This window comes from Humulus lupulus, chromosome 1 (genome assembly GCF_963169125.1).
Source record: "Humulus lupulus chromosome 1, drHumLupu1.1, whole genome shotgun sequence".
Classification (NCBI taxonomy): Eukaryota; Viridiplantae; Streptophyta; class Magnoliopsida; order Rosales; family Cannabaceae; genus Humulus; species Humulus lupulus.
Genome location: NC_084793.1, coordinates 248,972,598 through 248,992,185, shown reverse-complemented (window position 1 = coordinate 248,992,185; position 19,588 = coordinate 248,972,598). Strand labels below are relative to the sequence as shown.

The 19,588-nt window shown below is 36.1% G+C and overlaps 1 protein-coding gene across 1 annotated transcript; it reads left to right on the top strand.

The window, feature by feature from the left end:
• Positions 1-3,131: 3,131 nt before the first annotated feature.
• On the top strand, positions 3,132-3,902 carry LOC133805344 (ubiquitin carboxyl-terminal hydrolase 9-like). Its single transcript, XM_062243506.1, has 2 exons — positions 3,132-3,219; positions 3,584-3,902. Exons 1-2 carry the CDS (start codon positions 3,146-3,148, stop codon positions 3,867-3,869), a joined length of 360 nt encoding a protein of 119 aa, XP_062099490.1. The 5' UTR covers positions 3,132-3,145; the 3' UTR covers positions 3,870-3,902.
• The last annotated feature ends 15,686 nt before the right edge of the window (positions 3,903-19,588 follow it).

The following is a 19,588-nucleotide window of genomic DNA, read 5'->3' as shown; positions in this document are numbered from 1 at the left end:
ATGAGTAAATCAAATGCAACATCAACATTTTCCAATACTGCACTGATTATAACTTCTATGATCAAATACCCACCTGCAATGTCTCATAAGCAGCTTCCATTCTCTGCTTAACAGTATCAACTTTGGCCAGAGCAGCTATAGATTCAGCTGATGATCCTTCAGCCTGCATATTAAAACCAATTGTTTGAAGAGAAGAGTATTGTTATACATATGTATCAAGTGAGAAGCTAAAATCTCAAACCATATAAACAAAGCTAAGCCGGCAACAGCTGTCTACCCATGTAAATTATATAAACCAATTACATTAGTAAATGTACTGAAACGTGGGTATATCAATGTGAACCTGCTACTATAATTTATAGTAATGCTCTACAACATATTGCAAAGCAGAATATATATATATATTTAGGTGCAAAGCAGAATATATATATATTTAGGCAACTATTTCAGCTATGTGTGTGTATATCCATGCATATAACTCAACGTAATTCCATTGTTCACATTAGCAATAATCTATTCATAATATCTACATTTATTTTTAAGCAGAAAAGGTAAAAACGAGATGTTTTAACCAAAAGGGTGCCCTGCCTTCTTGTAATTTATTCCAAAAATCTATGAACTCATTGCCAAGAGATTGAGCTCAAAAGGTAGCACAAACTACACAATCGTAGTTCTCAAATATCCAAAAAAAAAAACTAATATCTACATTCACCTCGTTAAAATTTCCATATTAGAGCAATCACACACCAAAACAGAAAAGGAGCAACTCAAAACGCAAAGAAGAAAAATTACACATACGGAATTGAAATTAACAAACAGGTCGTGCAATGCAAATCAATAACACAACGATTCGATGAGAAATTGGAAACGAATTCCATAATAGCTGAAAACCCAGATCAAAAAAATCACAAAAACATGAAGAACCCAGACACATAAAACGCAAAAACAAAGCAAACCCAGATCACAAAAATCAAAGAAAGACTCACCTCAACTACTGCGTGGAAGACATCAGCCCTGAAAAAAATCCCACCGACCCTCCAAGAATGGCGACCTTATTAGCTTGAACAAGTAAAAATCCCATAAAAATTGAAGCTTGGAAAAACCCCCAGAATCCTTAAACTGAATAAATAAATAATTCCAAATTCAAAGCTCAAATGCTAGGTCTTATCAACTACAATACACAAATTCTTAAAACTTGAGACTCACAGCAAGAAGAAGGGATTCTTTAGCAGTTAGCCTCTCCATTTCTTGGGCATAAGCAGCTGGAGCTCCTCCCTGTACAGCCTGCTGGACCATTGCTCTGCAAGTCAATCTCCGTGGTAGACCCACGAGTCGAGCCATGCCGTAGACCCAAGAGTCGAGCCTCCCTGTCACACGACCGAAGCCCCAAGCCCCATCACCTTGTTACACACCTGCAACAAACAGAGAGAAAGAAAGAAAGATTGAACGAGCGAGAGAGAGAGAGAGAGTTACTGAGTGTGAGAGAGAAACAGAGGAGGCGTGTAGAGTAATTAGGGATTATTGCTTTTGTGTTTCATTTGGCGCCTGTGTATTTCATTTACCGCCCATTTTCCCTGTCTTTTTCTATTACCATGCGGCAATAACACTTATTAAAATATGCTATATTTTAATGTAATATATGGGCATAATTATTGTAGTGATAGCATGCACACATATCGTGTATTTACAATTAGACAGAGACACTTAGGGAGATCTGAATGAGTCATGTGTCAGAGCTTGGCTCTATTCTAGGTTAGTTTCTTCAAAGTCTTTGTTGCTGATTTTTGTCTATTTCCAGCCTTCATTGCTGAGTTTTTTTGGGGGGCTATGTTTTCTAAAGACAAAACAGAGCATTACATCTTATTTTCTGGTTTACATTATTGGAATTTTTTTTGGCCATTATTTCCATTCCTTCATAGCCATCAAGCCTGATTTTACCTTTCACAATGTCTGAAACAACCGTGACAAGTGATTGCTTATATTGAATTGTGTCACCCTCTTTAACTGTAAATTGGCCATAATAATACATCATTATATTTTGAGCACACCATGTCACTATGTTAGGTACCTTTTTGGCATATTTTAGGCAAGTATCCAAGACTAGGTCTTGTAAGTCAACATACCTCTATAATTTTTTAGGCTAATGAGTTCTTTTGAATATTGTTGACTGTTTTTAATAATAGATAATATTTTAATTGTTTCATCTTTCTTTTGTCCAAGTAATCTATAGTGATTACTTTCTTTTTTAATAGTTCAAGGTATTTCTTTTTTTAATACTTTCTTTTGTCAAACATCTTACTTACCTAGATGTCACGTTAATTATTATTTATTTCTTTAATTATTTTTATTGTTACACTAAATAAAGAGAAGTTAAGTTTTCAGTTTTACAGAAACATTTACTTTTGCCCTTTGGCTACTGAAGTAATATGATAATTTGCAAACCTCTTTTTTTTTCTCTATGGGATACTAAATTGTAGAAAATGACAGCTTAACTGTCTATTTTGCAGATTGATGTAGGCATTGGATCTTCATCATTTGCAAAATCACAGGGCCTGGAATGACTCATTGATAGTGGATGTTTGCCAGGTGAGTGGGAATTAAAGTCTTCTTTCTTGAAAGCTATATTTCTTCTTTCCTTGAACCATAAGCATTTATTTTTTCCTGTACTGGTACAAAAGTATTTTCTTCTCTTACAATGTTTATATGTTAATGGTCAGGGTCAATATAAGTCGACACTGGTTTGCCCAGCATGTGGAAAGATTTCAATCACTTTTGATCCCTTCATGTATTTGTCGTTGCCGCTACCTTCAACTGCAACTCGGCAAATAACCGTGACTGTGTTTAACGGCGATGGAAGTGGTCTTCCTATGCTATACACTGTTAGTTTGCTAAAGCAAGGTTGTTGTAAAGATCTTAGTGAACAACTAAGTAATGCTTGTTGCTTGTTGCTTGAATGCTGATGAGATTCTTCTGCTAGCAGAGGTAAATTTGGTTTCCATTGATATCTGCTACAATTTATTTTATTTATTCCCTTAATTTTAGTTCTAGTGGTTGAGTAACTGTAATTTCGATTGCCAGGTTTATGAACATAAGATTTTTCGATATTTGGAAAACCCCTTAGAGCTATTGGCTCCAATTAAGGAGGATGACCACTTATAGTCTTTCTAAAAACGTCGTGGGAAGATCCAGAGTTGAAATAATTCATCAACCACATGAAAAGTAAGCTTGCATCCCTATCCTTATGTAATTGGTAAATATCACTAGTAAACATGTGATGTACAAACTGGTGTTGCCAATCCATCTATTGAAAAATAGCTTTAACTAAGTAATTTCAGAAGGGGATTATAGTATCAATTAAAATAATTATTGGCTACTTGTTCATTAAGAAGCTGAAGTCCGTATGAATAAAGTTCAAGCGCTCCAAGTCAAGTGTTGACTGGATAATACTGGCTATATTATCTGCTTTTGAGAAATATGTGTTTTAATTTTTTGTATCCTAGTCATTTTATGTCTTGGATCATCTACGCAGACTGCTTGTTAGACTTCTGCTGGATTTCCTAACTTAGATAGTTGGATTTTTCAGGTGCCCGTCAGACAGTGTTAAGGGTTGTCAGGGAAAGCTTATCGGTACCCCTTTTGTTACTTATTTAAAAGAGCCAATATGTGGAGCCAATGTTGAAGCCGCTGTTACTAGATTGTTGTCACCTTTGAAGAGAACACGTCCTTCAGTTAAGCTCCAGAATGGTAAGGAAAATGGATTTGAAAAAGAGGTTATTGAAGAACCATCAAACAGCTACAATTCTAAGAACCTATCAATGGATGATGCAGAAGTAGAGGAAAAATCCAGCGAAGCGTTATTTCTGTGTTGAAAGTAGTAAATTTTAGATTCCTAGAATACTTAAAGAATATTTTGTTGTTGATGACAGTGTTGCATGTTTTAAACTAAATTGTGGATTGTTAATTCAATGTAGAATGTTATTACTTTTTGTTATTTGAAAATCAAGTTCATTTGATGATGCTAGTATATATTAGAAAGTTAAATTTAATTATATAAAAAAATTAAAATATAATAGAATAAATTAGTGTAATATAAATAAAATATATAATGAGAATTTAAATATATCTAAATATAATAATAATACGAAAATTGAGTTATAATATATATTACAATAACACATTTTATGCAAAGAATTATGTTATGGAAACTTCATTATATAACACAAATAATGTGTTATACTAAAGTGTAGTATAACACAAAAAATGTGTTATACTAAAGTATAGTATAACACAAAAAATGTGTTATACTAAAGTGTAGTATAACACAAAAATGTGTTATAGTATCGACTATAAATAACATAATTCAACACTTATCTATATATTAAAATAGCACAGAAATTGTGTTATCGTTGACAGTACAATAACACATCTGTATAACACTGATAAAGTGTTATGTAAAGTACCCTGACCTACGATAACATAGTCTGTCTTAACACATCAGAAAGTGTTATCGTAGGTTTTGATAACACATTTTTGGTGTTATTAAAAGCATTTTTTCTTGTAGTGACTCATGCTTGGTTGCCCTTTCCTTTGCCCTTACCTGCACCATAGAGCACCCATGAGCCAAGGCCCAACAAGAAAACTCAACACATAGCATATTACAATTCAATCTAGTAAATGCACAACTTTAAACAGATAACAGACTATTCACATAACGACCTATGCCGACCCAAGTGCTTTACAAGGCACTGGGTTCGCAGTCTTCACCGAACAGGTGAGCACAACACCCTAGATGGCAATGCCATGGCGGCCTGCATTTAGCATGCTTGTTGTCGTTCGACTTGCATTCAGCATGCTTATCGTCATTCCCGGCCTTCCCCGATCCCGGCCTTTGCCGATCAATCATAATAATGCAAACATAGCATAACAACTACAAATATTCACACACAACATTAAACACAAATAATCGGGATAGCCTTGCTCTACGGGCACAAATAGTTTTCTTGCCTGTGTCCCAAGCTGACTTCCTAGTGCGATCCCGAGCACAATCCCCTAAACCTGAGCCTTGGCGGTAAAACCTAGTCACAACGCAATAATAATAATTATCCATCAAGCCCTAAACCAATTAAAACCTTCGGAATAATATTCTAGCCTATGGGACCTCGAATCCTACTAAACCGGGAAGTAGGATCCTTCCCGAGCTCTTAAATTTGGGTTCCCGAGCTTAAAACCCCATATTGGCCATTATTCCCTATTTGATCCGAGACCCAGCCCTTTAGGGTCGCGGCGCGCTACAAGTAAGAGAGCCTTGGGGCTCTCTTCTGGGGAACACGGGTCGCGGCACACCCTACCTATGTCACAGCGCCTGGGCAACATCAAGGACCTCCCAAGCCTTCTCGCACACACGGGCCGCAGCACCTGAAGAACAGGGCTGTGACTCAAACCCAAAACCCAGAAATCTTTCATGCATTTCTACGAGCCAAATCCTCTAAAATTCACCAAATTCAAAACCTAGACCTAGAATTCATATCAAAGCAACATCAGCAGTATTAATATCCCAAAAAATATTCCATAATCTCACTAAAACTCAAAATTAGACTCAAGGTTCAATCCCATGATAACCTCTAAACCACAAGAGAAAACTCAACAAGATCAACATAAAATCTTTACCTCAATTGTGTGAATCGAGCTTTGATTTGCTCCTAACCCAATCCCTAGCTTCAACCCACAAATTCCCAAGCTAATTCCTCAAGAGTTTCACCGAAATTCCCAAGTACTCCAAGGGAGAGAGAGAGAGAGTGCTGAGTAGAGAGAGAGAGAGAGAGAGTTGTGTTACTTCTATTTTTGGTTATTTCTACAAAGTTCCTAAGGCTGGGTCTATCCCTTAATACAAAAGACCAAAATGCCCCTAACTTATCATTAGCCTTTCTAACACCACAAAGGGAAAAATCGTCTTTTGCCACCATTTTCCTGCTAAACCTCAAGTAGTCCTATAGATTCCCAACTAATCCCAACGTGCCCAATTAATCATCAAATAATTACCCATTACCCGATAAATCCCAAATATACGCTAAGTTTCCTAAAATACCCCTAGGCTCACACCGAGCCGAGTATTAGACCCCGTTGATACTATTTTGCCAATCCTCTCCCTAGGACCATCTCGAACCACACATCTCAATTATATCTCCACAATATTGTGGTCTCAATCACAACACCCACACACATAACCACATTCACGCCCTCAACGGGCCAAAATTACAAATATGGCCTTACTAACAAAAACGGGCCCACATGCATATTTAATTCACCTAAACATGCATTTCTAATCATATAATCATTGCCCTCCTAGCATGCTAATCAAGGCACTAAGCCTTATTAGCAGATTCAGGACGTTACACCTAGCCTTTTACAAAGGGGCAACCAGACACCAAGTGACATGTATTCCATTCTTGGCAGCAGCCATTGTATAGAAAAGAACACCAAAAATGAAGAAAAAGAAAAGGAAGAAAATTCAAGCTTGAGGAGGAGAATCCAAGGAAGAAGAAGAAGAAGAAGATAAATCAAGTCTACAAGTGGACTTCCATATTTGGCTTGATTTCTTTCCCCTTTTCTCTCTTGTATTCGGAACCTTAATTTTGATTATCATAGGCTCAACAGTTGAGATGATTATCATGATGATTTTTAAATTTACTTTGAACATGAGCTAAGCTATTTTAGTTAATGTACTAATGAATCCTAATTTGCAATTTGTGCGAAAGTAATGCAAGAAAGTTTTAGTAAATGAAGCTTTTTTCATCCAAGTGGTTGTAATGTTTATGCTTGTTTTTTCTTGATCACCAATTGTAAGTAATTGGTTTTGTTGACTAATTTTTTCATCAACTACAAGTAAATAGATAAAGCTTAAAGAAAATAAAGACCAAACATAGGATTTTACGTGGATCGGGCTATTAATTAGCCCTAGTCCACGAGTCAATTGTATTGAGGATGAAGAACTTGCAATGCTCAAGTTCTCTAGAAATTTAGGCAGTGTTTTTAGCATGCACTAAAGTTGGGATCCTTTTACAAGTGATACCCTAGCCCTATTTATAGGCGGGTGAGGGGGTTAAGCTCATTAATGGGAGTTTGTTACAATCATATTCTCATAATGGGATTAGTTTACACATAAATTATGATTTCTTTCCCATAAGATAGGCTTGTGGCCCCATTTCTCATTCGACAGGCCCAATACGTGGATATCAAACCCAGTGCTTTATTGGAAAATGTGATTTTTGGAACTTGTCAGAAGGGTAGTTACACGTATCCTCATGTCAGACGGCGTCTTGGGACATCCCCTTTGTCGCTTGTACGGAACCGATAGCACGATCTCTGCAGCTACTAATTGTGTCAGACATGTGTTTGCGAACCCAAGTGCCTCTTTGACCGACACCTGGCAGAAGAGTTCTCCTTTCGTGGAGAGGGGTCTTTAGGATTTGACATGTTGATCACGACCCGAGGAGCTTCATTGGATCAATGTAACCACTTGGAAGGCTACTTCCCTTTCCGATTCTCGGGGAATGGTTCTTGTTGATAACTCACTGGGAATGTTCTTCAATTGTGATAAGAACGAGACCCACATATTGTGCTTTAGTTTCTGAGGAGGACTAAACGACACGACTCATTGAGGTCACGTTGTTGTATGCAGAAAACACAGACAACATATTTAATATTAATTATTAAAAAGGTTGATATTATTGGACATCTAACTTGGATAATGCATGTCTTAATCTTTGAAATTTAGAATTGTGATAGTATAGGAATATATAATCACCATGCATGACAAAAAAGGAATTGTCCTTGAGTTGGTGTTCTTGAAATTAATTAAGCATAGAAATATGTCAATTAATTAATTAGAGAACCTTACCATAAAACTTTGGAAAAAGCTTGTGAATTATTGAATTTCCTAGTTGATAGATCCTAATTGTTGTAGCATTTTTTGTAGCATTTTGCTTAGAGTTACATTTTTGGGGATTTAGTAACTCTAACTTATGACCATCATATTATTCAACGCTTGTCTATTGTCTTGATTTAATTTTGTTGTCTATTTTAGTTCTTTATTTCTTTCTTGAATTTAGTTCATCAAATCCTTTTTAACTGATTTCGTTCCTAATTTTTGTGTTGATTATTGTAACATTTACTTATTCAATCTCTAAGGAGACGATATTGAAATACTTACTTGTATATTACTTGTTAGCGATTGTGTACACTTGCACACACTAATTAATTTTGCAACAATGTTTTATATAATTAGATTATATATTACAGGGTCGATGTGAATTAATTTCTTTAAAAACATATTGCTCACCATAAAGATTTAATTTATATCAATATGATGATCATATGTATATCAGTCTAAATTCTGAACAGTCATGAACTACTGTTTATGTCTATTGGGATTTTTAATTCACTCATTAAGGTCACTTAATATAATATGGCCAGTGACTTTTGTTTTGGATAATCAGTAGCAAGAATGGTTGGAACATGTTCTTACAAAATTGGAATCCAAACTTTCTTAACGAATCGAATATTGGTTCTCGAGGGTCTGCAATTTGCATCAATGGGGGGAGGGGGTTGTGTTTCTCAGGTTTATGGTGAGAGGGTGAGAGAGGGAGGTCTGATGAGAGAGAGAGAAAGGGAAATATGAGGGGGGTATTTTGGGAAGAGTATGATCATCAACATAAAAATTTTATGTATATAATACAAGAGCTTTAGTTATGCCCCCACACTAAGCATAGATACTCAAATTTCCCTAACTTTTTTTAGAAAAAAAAAATGTATATAAATAACTTAATGGTTAGAAAATTAAAAATTTAAGGACCAAATCATAACAGTGATATAAAGTAGGGACACATAATACCAAATGCTATTACATTCTAAACTCAATTTAATCAAATTTTAGGATGAGAAATTTGAAGCATTATATCAAGAATAATATCAATAATATTTACCCGGAACTAAGAAGAACCAGTACTCATTTAACTAAAATTTAGTGAGGCCGCAAGTTCTTATCTTGGACTTTCTCTCTTTTATTTAAAATATCTTATTATTATTATTATTATAAATAAAAATTGAGGTCACAAATGTCGGTTCCTCCTGACGAGAACAAAAGCATATATATAAAAGAGGGTATTGGCTTTTTAATTAAAAATTATTTTTTGAACACAAATAATAGTATTTGATATTGTTTTCGTAAATTAATTTTTTTTTTTTAAATTACAAACAGGAAAAGGTTATTTTATGTAGTTTTCAATTTTTTTAACTTTCTCTCCCATCATTTTTTTTTAGGGCTCATAACACTTTTTTTAATCGTCATTCTTTCATATTATTTTTTCTCTTGCCATTTATTTTCTCCTCAATTTCTATCTCCTTATTTTTTTTCTTTCATCATTTCCTCTCTTCTTATTTTCTCTTTCACAACTTTATTTTCTCAATTTTTTTCTCCTTACTTTCTGACTCACTTTATCATATTATTTATTACTAACTTTTAAAATAGTATTCTCTTTATAAATATATTCATTAACTTTTCATTTAAGAATTTTTTTACCAAAATAAAGACAAAAAAAAATCATTTTAGAAAATATTAAACAAACACCTCTTGATTTTTTAAAACAACAAAAATTGTTTTCCATTCTTATTTTTGAAAACACAATTTTAAAAACAAAAATGAAAACCTTAACTGGATCCAAAGATTTAGTTTTTGCTAAAAAAATTTAATACTAAAGATATATGTTATGCACAACTTTTTGTTAATAATAAAAAGAAATCTCTTACTAATTAGAGGATTCTAACTTATACAACAAAAAAGTTGATAAAAAGTAGAATATCCATACTATTACAAGAAAGAGCATGAAAAATAAAGAATGCCATTTGAATGATCTGAATGAATGAAACAAGAAGAAGAAGAAGAAGTTACAGTATATAGGCAACCTAAGATACAAGGGTAGCCGAAAGTTACCAAGATTAAAAACAATTAACTAAAATATCATCAGTAAAATGCTAATTAACTAAATCCTATCCTAATGTCTAATACTCCTCCTCAAGGAGTGTAAATATTGATTGCACCCATCTTGGAGATAAGATCTTGAAAATAAGTGGAGAATAAGGCTTTTGTAAGAGCATCAACTATGTTGTTCTTTAAACTGACATGGATAAGTTTATTAGCACCATTGTTGACTTTTTCTCGAACAATATGTCAATCAATTTTCATGGGGTTGGTATGCTAATGAAACACAAGGTTTTCTGAGATGTGAATAAATGCATTGTTGTTGCAATAGAGGAGAGCTGGCTTGTCCTGTTTGATGCCAAAGTCTTTTAGAAGTACAAGAAACCAAGTGATTTCACAAGTGACATTAGCCATTACCTGATATTCAACTTCTGCTGAAGATTTCGAAATAGTTTGTTACTTTTTCAACTTCCAAGAGATAAGAATGTTACCAAGGAAGATACAATAACCATATACGGATTACCTAATGTCAATGCAGCTCCCCCAATATGCATCCCAATATGCATAAACCAAGATCTTGAGCTGAAGGTTTGCATTTTGGAAGTTGGTTTCTACATAATTTTTGAGATGATGATCTAATTTTAAAGGGAAGAAAATGCCTTGTCCAAGTGTACCATTTAATTATTTTATTATTCGTTGTGCAACTTGTAAGTGTGGAAGTCAAGGTTCAACAAGAAATTGACTGAGTCATTGATTGCATAACAAATATTTGGCTGAGTGATTGTGAGGTAAATAAGCTTTATGTTGCGGTAAGATGTAGGGTCTAATAGGAATCCTCATTGATCTTTGCTTAGATTTATATTAGGTTCTATGGGAGTGGAGGCTGATTTAACTCCTAAATACCCTGCTTAGATAAAAGGTCTTTGAGATACAAATATGCCATTTGTCAAATGCCATATTTCTAGTCCAAGAAAAAACTGAAGTTGGCCTAGACCTTTTAGTTTAAACATGTTGTCTAAGTTAGTTTTAAATTGAGTCACTGCATGTTTATTATTGCTTGCAATAACTATGCCACCAACATATATTAGGATGACTAAGAAAACACCTGAGACATTTCTGATGAATAAAGAATGATCAAAAGGAGATTAGACAAAACCATCAACAATGAAAGCTATACTGAGTTTAGTGATCCATTTTCTGAAGGCTTGTTTGAGCCCATTTAGGCTCTTTTGTAGTTTACAAACAACATTTGGAGGAAACTCTTCCAGTGGCTTGTATTCATGAGATAGTTTCATGTAGACATCTTCATGGAGGAAGGCATTGTTGATGTCTATTAGGTGAAGGGTCTAATTGTTGATGGCAGCCAGAGCAAGAATGAGTTTTAGTGTTGTAAATTTGGCAACATAGGCAAAAGTGTTTGAGTAATCGATTCCTGGATCTGAGTGTAGTCTTTGTTAACAAGTTGAGCTTTGAATCTTTCTACCTCTCATATGCGCCTGTATTTTAATAGTCCAAGTTTGATTGGACTCCAAAGCATCAACTTCTAAAAAAAAAGAGGCTAAACCCAACTTTATTAGTATACATGTCCCACTTTCGTATTAATCAGAAAGAAAAAAAAAGACAATAATAAACTAGAAAAATGATAAAGAAGATCTCCAAATTTATTAAGATAACAATGCTTTCCTTGTACCATCACCATGTAGAGGACGGGCCAATACCTACTGAAGACTATATAGCCGGTATCTTTGCTCTATTTCTTGTATTATGTTATGTTGAGAATCACTTTGAGGATTACGTATAACTACACACCTTCTCCCATAAATATTGTGGTAGATAAGTAAGTCTATTATTTAGGATTGATAGATTGAAGTTGAACCTTGGGATACAATACATGGTGATAGTCTCAAACCACAATTATAATCAAACAAATACACAATGATGAGCCACACAATTTTTTTAGGAACACAAATTATCAAGCAAAAATAAAAACTTAGAAATTATTTCAAAACACGAGACTTTTCAAATAGTCCTAAGAACGAGAAATAACATTGGGAAATTTGGGTATTTATGGATTAAATGGGTCCTATGTCAAAAATATTCTACCCACTCTACACATGTCATTTTGGTGATATTGTTTCCCTTAATTCCTAAAATATCATTGGCATTTGTTTCCCACACTCTTTCTCTCTCTATTCTCTCGATCTCTCTCTATTCTCTCTCTCACTCTCTCGGTCCCGAAGGAAAAAAAATCCTCAAACCCAATTTAATCCTTTAGAACCCAAGCAAATTGGAGAAACATTGTCTTCTACAACCACGACCAAGCATCTGTGGCTCAGATATCGTCGGAGTTAACGATCTGAGAAGGCAAAGGAGAAGAACATTGAGCAAACGGACCAAGCTTTGAGGAAATAACCCCAAAGAAGGCGAAGGTGAGGGATTTCCTTTTTAATGTGCAATATGTGTATGTGCCTGGTTTTTTTGTTGATTTTTGTTCATAGGATAGATCAAGACTGGGAAATAACGAAATTTGGGTTTTTTTTTTCAAGTTTTTGGACCCACCTCGATAGAAATCGACATGCCTCGATTCTTAGTCACTCAATAGGTCGTGATGGGCCTTGGTAGACCTTGACAGGTCTCTATAGGCTTATTTAGGTGTGTAGAATTTGAATGTGTCTCGACAGACCTCGAAAGGTCTCGATGCAACTCGATTGTACATAAATGTAGAGGTTAGCTAGACAGGCCTCGATGGGCCTTGTGTTTAACGCCCAAACGTGACTTCCATTTAGCGGTAGTTGTAGTATAGATGGGCAGTCGATTCCACAAGGAGGTAAAGAAACAAGTTAATCAATAAATAAATGTTAGAGATAAATAATATGAAGAAAATAGAACAAGTGATATTTTTGTTGCTTTTTAGATTTAAAGATTAGAAATAAAGATAGATTAAAGTGTGATGTAACAATAGGTAACAAGTAGGAAGGATCAAGAATCATCAATATGCATACTTATTTATTTGGATCTTTGATTCACAAAAAATTACACAAATAGATAGTTCACATCCCAACTATTCATTTGGAAGATTTAACATTGAAGCACAAATATATTTCACAAAAATGTATTCAAGTGATTATTATTCTTTACCATAGAAAGATGAGATAAATCTTATGAGAAATCTAAAAATGACATTATACCATTGGCAATAATGCAATAAAAGATTGGACATAAAACCTAACACAAATATTACTTTTACTATTTATAAAATACATAGAAAGAGCATGACTAATTCTATATAGATTTGAGCAAAAGTAAATATATATGGATGAGATGGAGAAAATGATAAAGATATTATCTATATTATTTTCACTAATTTGATAATACATAGAAAGTGCTTGACAAAATCTATATACTATTAGTAAACATAAATATAGATAACAAGATGAAGAAATAGAGATGAAAGAAAATAAATCACTCAAATATATAAACTTTAAGTACATGGTGAATCAAAAATATCAAACAAAGTCATAGTGCATATAGGATCATCCTAACCTTCCTAAGAAGGTTAGCCTATTATGCTAGACATTCTCATGAAATTCTAGAGAAAAAATATGAGAAATGAAACTAAAATTTGGTAGAGTTTTGCTACCTAAAAATTACATAGAAAATGTGAAGAAAGTGTCCCTATTTATAGATGGAGAAAAGGACTAAAAAGAAATTAAACAACAATTTGGGGTTTACAAAATAAATCTGAAATATTAATAATAAAATATGATTTTGAAAAATCAAATCTTATTATAAATATTAACCTAGTTATTTTGGTGTATGGTCAAATGCCCTTTTTCTAAAGCACCAAAAAAGATGAGCATTAAAGCTCAAAATGGTAATTTTGCAAGGCCCAATATCCACAAAATATGGGTTGAAGGTGGCTGTGGCAGAAGTGGGTTTTGACCCACTCCCGGTCAATAAAAATGTGCCACGTAGGCAGGGCGTTGGGCTTGCTTCGGTTTGGGCCAAAGGCTGGGTCTGTGGTTGTTGGGCCTACTGGGATCCTTGGGCGTGAAGATGCTGCTGGAAGGAGTGGGCCTGCGTGGCTGATGAGTTGCTGGATTTTGATGATTATGTTGGGAGTGTTATATTGAAGGAGGCTGAGGCTGATGGGCGTTCACGTTGAAGGAAGCAAGGAGGCTAACATGGGTCAAAGGCTGGGTCAAAGATGGCTGCTGGGACGCCTGGCATGCGAGGAGCGCGACAAGTGGCGCGCTGGAGAGAAGGGAAAGCTGCGGGCCTAGGGTGCTTTAGGCCGAATTTCTGGGCTTCAATTTTTGCAAAAATGCCAACTTTTCCTCCTTTCTTCAACTTTATTTATTTCTTTCTTCTTTCTTTCCTTTATGACAAAATGCATCTTTAATTCTTACAAAATAACAATAAATTAAATTATAATCAAATATTTTCATTCATAAAATATATCATATTAATTAAATGAAAATAATAATCAAAACTTAATTTATTTTGACATTTAAGATCAATAAAGTTGTACTTTTCACCTCTAATCACCTTGATATAAAGTGAACAAATTGGAAATTTGTAGGATTTTGAGTGTCTCGATAGACCTCGACAGGTCTCGATAGGCTTATTTAGGTGCAGAATTTGAATGTGCCTCGATAGACCTCAACAGGTCTCGATACAGCTCGATTGTACATAAATGTAGATGTTATCTCAACAGGCCTCGATGATGTTCCAGATTGCTTTAAAAAATAATTGAATTTAATTGTACCTCGATATGCCTTGACACATCTCGATGTGCCTCGATAAAAATAGTATTGCTTTGAACATGTATTACCTCGATATGCCTTGATGGGCCTCGATGGTTACCAGATTGCTTAAAAATGTATTATTAACAAATTTTTTTTGTTTCAGATGCCTGACCATATTGTATCGTTGGAGAAGAAATTTCATGCTCGTGTTACTTATAGGGGTAGTGCTTACTTGGATACCCTTATAGAGCAGTTTCAAAGGCATAGGCTGATTGAACGGGAAAAGGCATGCCCATTGGGACAATTCTTTAAGGCAAAGGCCTTTAGTTTTTCTAGGATTCTACTACACCAATTGATGTTGCGTGAGGTGGAAAGCAAGAAGCTTGAAGAGGGTCAGTTCTACGTGAGCAACTCTCTATGTAGATTTGGTATTGTGGAGTTTGGCCTAGTTACCGGCCTAAATTTTGGAAACACACCGTCCCTAGATGAGTTGAAAGAGCATATTTCAAATGATCGGATCATCTAGGAATATTTTAATGGTGAAGCGAATGTTAGTTTCGGTTAGTTGGAAGATGCTCTGAAGGCCTCGAAAAACCTAGAAGATGCATTTAAGCTAGGATTATGCTACTTGATAGAGGGGGTGTTGTATGCCCCTGAGAAGACAACCAGCATACGGGGTGATTCACTGAAGCTAGTTGAGGATCTTCATTACTTTTTCAAGTATTTGTGGGGGAAGTTGTCCTTTAAGAAGTTGATTAAAGGAGTTCAGAAAGACATGAAGAAACAATTGAAACACTACGAGGAAAATAAGAAAGAGGGTTCAGGGAAACAACAGAAGGAGTCCAAGTACAATTTGTATGGCTATGCCCTCGCACTTCAGTATTGGGCTTTTGAGGCCATGCCAGATATTGGGAGGAAATATGGTGAAAAGAGTGGGAACTAGATTGCCAGGGTGCTTAGTTGGTGTACGAAGATCAATATATTTCCTTCCACAGCTCAGTTGGTTCTGTTGTTCAGCAAGACTCAAGTAAGTTAAACTTTATCTTCTTAATGTGACAAATTAATGTATTGACGATTTACTTGATTGAGTATTTCTGACATATTTTATTTGTTAATGCAGTTGGTGGTATTTTCCATGTTGAAGCCACGTCCCAGTGAGGTAGACAGTACAATAGCCTCCCAAACATTGATGGTCAGTTATTCCCTGAGTTGGGATTAGTTGAAGTGGAGGCTGAGACTGCAGTGGAGGAAGTAGAGCCCGAGAAGGAGGTAGAGAAGCCAGCGGAGGTTGCAAAGGCAGCTTCTATTTTTTATGAGGATGTCCTGAGGGTTGAGGAGGGCACTACACAGACCGTTGCACCTTCTTCTAGTCAGGTTGCCCATCCTGATTATGAGCAGTTGATGCAGAGGCTCCAGAGGATTGAGGAGGGTCAGTCTGATTATGCGCAATTTGTGCAGAGGCTCCAAAGAGTTGAGGAGGGCCAGGAAACTTTACTTAAGAATCAAACTTCGATCATGGATCAGTTGGCGCTGTTAATTTCAGTGGTCTCTAATCGATCCAGGGAACAGAGTCGACCCACCCACCCACACTCAGATACAGAGTCAGATATTGTGCCTCATGACTACGAGCCCGATGATCCACCTTCCACTCCATAGACCCAGACATCTATTGTTGCCAGTGATGTTGATAGTCCTAGTGTACGAGTGTTACATCCTGAGGAGGCAGCTGGCATTGAAGTTATTAGGAAGAAATGCAAGCCTAAGCATTATGATGACTTCACCGACCCTACGAAGAGGCCAATATCATACAATCAGACACTAGTTACGGACCCTTTGAGGAAGTGTGACTAGCAGCAAGAGAAGAGTTTCCATAAGTGGCTAATCGGGAAGATTGACAACAAGAGGGATCGATTTGTCCATACTGGGACGCACAACGTGGCATGATTCTTGCAATTGAACACCATTTGGATTTGGCTTTGGGATTCTATATGTAAATTACAATTATGTTTTATATTCAATCCTAAAACATATTGATGGTACTAACGAATTTACATGTTTTTTCAGCATATTGAAGTCGCTCTGCACATGCTATGCCGTTGACACAACTTTTATCACGTCGCATTTCTGCAGGATGCTGCTATCATGAACACCACCTTCCCCCAGGTGTTCCTAGGTCCTTGGAATAATTTCAAGGAGATTGGTGAGAAGTATACATGGGATGACGTTGTGCTTAAACTGTTGAAGGGCGACCCAGATCAATACATTGTATCTTGGGCAGCTGTTGATGAAGTATATTTTTCCTTGCATTCCACAAGCATAGCATTGGGTCACCATTGAAGTGTCCATTCCATTGTGGTGCATTAACATTTATGATTCCAACCATACCGTGCTTAGTCAGTCTCTGTTGGCAGAAATCATTAAGCCTTGGTGCTTATTGTTGCCTTCATTGTGGTACAAGTCTGGCTTGTTTGACGACCAGGAGGAGCTCCAGTTGCAACCTGGCTAGAAACAAAAGCCAATCCAGTACTGTCGTCTTGGCCCTAAGGAGGTGCCTCAGTCTAGGACAAGGTATTCCCCTATTTATTAGTGGTTTTTGAAATATGTTAATTGAATTTAATTATACAAAAGTTATTTATAATTGACACAAACTCAATTATATGCAGTGGGGATTGTGGTATATTTGTCATCATACGTATCGAGCATTTGATTGCCAGGCTACCCCTCAATACCGTTACTGATGCGAACATGCAACTTTTCAGAACCAAATGGTGTGTGGACCTATCCTTTCAAACATTGGCACTGTGATGCTATTTATTTTCTCTTTTCTTGGTACACATGTTATATAGACTTGGATATGGTTAGTTTTGTATATGGTTCAATAGGTGAACATTATTTTTTTGTACATACCTTGATAGAACTCAAAAAAAATATCACTAATTTTCTACCTCGGTCGACCTCGATAGAAATCGATTAGGCTCGACCCAAAATTTTGACAAGTATTAAAAAATACAACTAAAATCACATAAACATGTCTGCCTCGACAAAAATCGATATGTCAAACAAGCTGCCTCGATGGGCCTCGACAACACCATCTAAGGACCCTCAAAATGTTAAAATAAATCTGTCTTGATAGGCCTCGATGGACCTCGACATGCCTCGGTGGGTCCAAACCAAGCTATGAACATAGCGGCCTCAATGCTACCTCGACAGTATTCAGTGATGAGGTGTTGTTGAGGCCCATTGAGGCCTGTCGAGGCAGACAGGTTTATGAAATAAACACAGCAAAATCAATTACATTATTATAACAGCAATTTCCTAGTGACATCAATTCATACACCAGAAGTTAGCATAACATGATAATGTGATGATAGACAAGTAATTAAGTAGTCAACAACACAGTGATAGGACAATGTTTAAAGCCTGGCATTACATGACTTCCTATTGTGCCCAATACCACCACATCTGCTACACTTATGTGGTTGGACGACCTTTTCCCCACTAGAAGGATAGCGGTTGTTCTTCGGCCTACCTAATTTCTTCTTCTTCGGCCTTCCTACAGTATTTTTCTCAACAAGGACGCTGACAACCATATCTCTAATGTGATTAGGGATTACCCATTCATCCTCGTTACCAACAGGGTAAATAGTTTCATTATAAGTGTCCCTCCATGACTCGATTCTATAGTAAGAGGAACACAATGAGTAGATGTTTACGCTCATTTTTCTGGCTGCAGCAAATGCATGGACACACGGTATCCCAATGGTTTGGAACATGCAACATGAGCATGATTTTGTGGCCAAGTTCACCTCACCATCACCATCAACCACGAGAAATTCATGATGACCAAGGACTTGGACATCTAGGAAATTTGCTTTCACACCCATTTGCTTCAAACCTGCCTCCATTATAGGTGCTAACACACTTGTTGCTTTTGCTGCTTTTTCACGTCTATCAGCAAACCACATCTGTAGAGTGAATCGTATGAATTCAAGAAAAATGGAAACTGGAAAGCTCCTTGCCTCCTTGGTTTTATTATTAAAGCTTTCTGAGTAGTTGCCCGTCGTGATATTGTATCGATTTCTAGGAAAATTAGTGCCAGTCCACCTTTCAAAACCAATTCCCTTAAGATATTGAGTAATGGGAGGATCAATTACCTTAATATTTTCAAAGAACTTGTGAAATTCTGTCTTTCGATACGCGTACATTGCACACCCCATGATGTCTTGACAGTGGTCGGTTTTGAATTTTGCCACCACATTCATACAGATGTGATGGTAACAAGCACCGTGGTAGGCATCTGGGAACAGAACCTCCAAAGCATGAGTAATGCTTTCATGCATGTCCTATAAAAAAAAAGCTAGGTTGTCAACATCCCCTATGGCTTCCTTCAATTTTCTCATGAAATAAGTCCAAGAGTTATGGTTCTCACTATCCACCAGTCCAAACGCAATTGGAAACAAATGGTTGTTTGCATCCAACGCAACAGCACAGAGCATGTGGCCACCATACTTGTTCTTCAAGAATGTGACGTCCACACAAATGACAGGACGACAATACTTGAATCCCCTCCTAGAAACACCAAGGGAAAAGAAGCAATACAAGAAAGAACCATCTTTTGCTACAAAATCAGTAATAGTACTTGGATTCTTCTGCTCCAACTGACACAAGTATTAAAGTAACTTGGAGTATGAATCCTCACATGTGCCTCTAACATACACAAGTGTCTTTTCTCTGCATCTCCATGCCTTATCATAGCTCATTTCGACCCCAAAATGGTGCTTCATGTCCTCCCTTATGTTGTTTTCCATGTACCGAGTACCATCGGTAGCAAATTTCTTCTTGATTAGGTGGTCAACAGCCCATG

Excerpts from the sequence above, each read along its gene's own strand:
- LOC133805344 (XM_062243506.1), top strand. The coding sequence starts at position 3,146 with ATGACCACTTATAGTCTTTCTAAAAACGTCGTGGGAAGATCCAGAGTT. Across the intron at positions 3,220-3,583 it reads ATTCATCAACCACATGAAAA|GTGCCCGTCAGACAGTGTTA; the intron begins GTAAGCTTGCAT and ends TGGATTTTTCAG.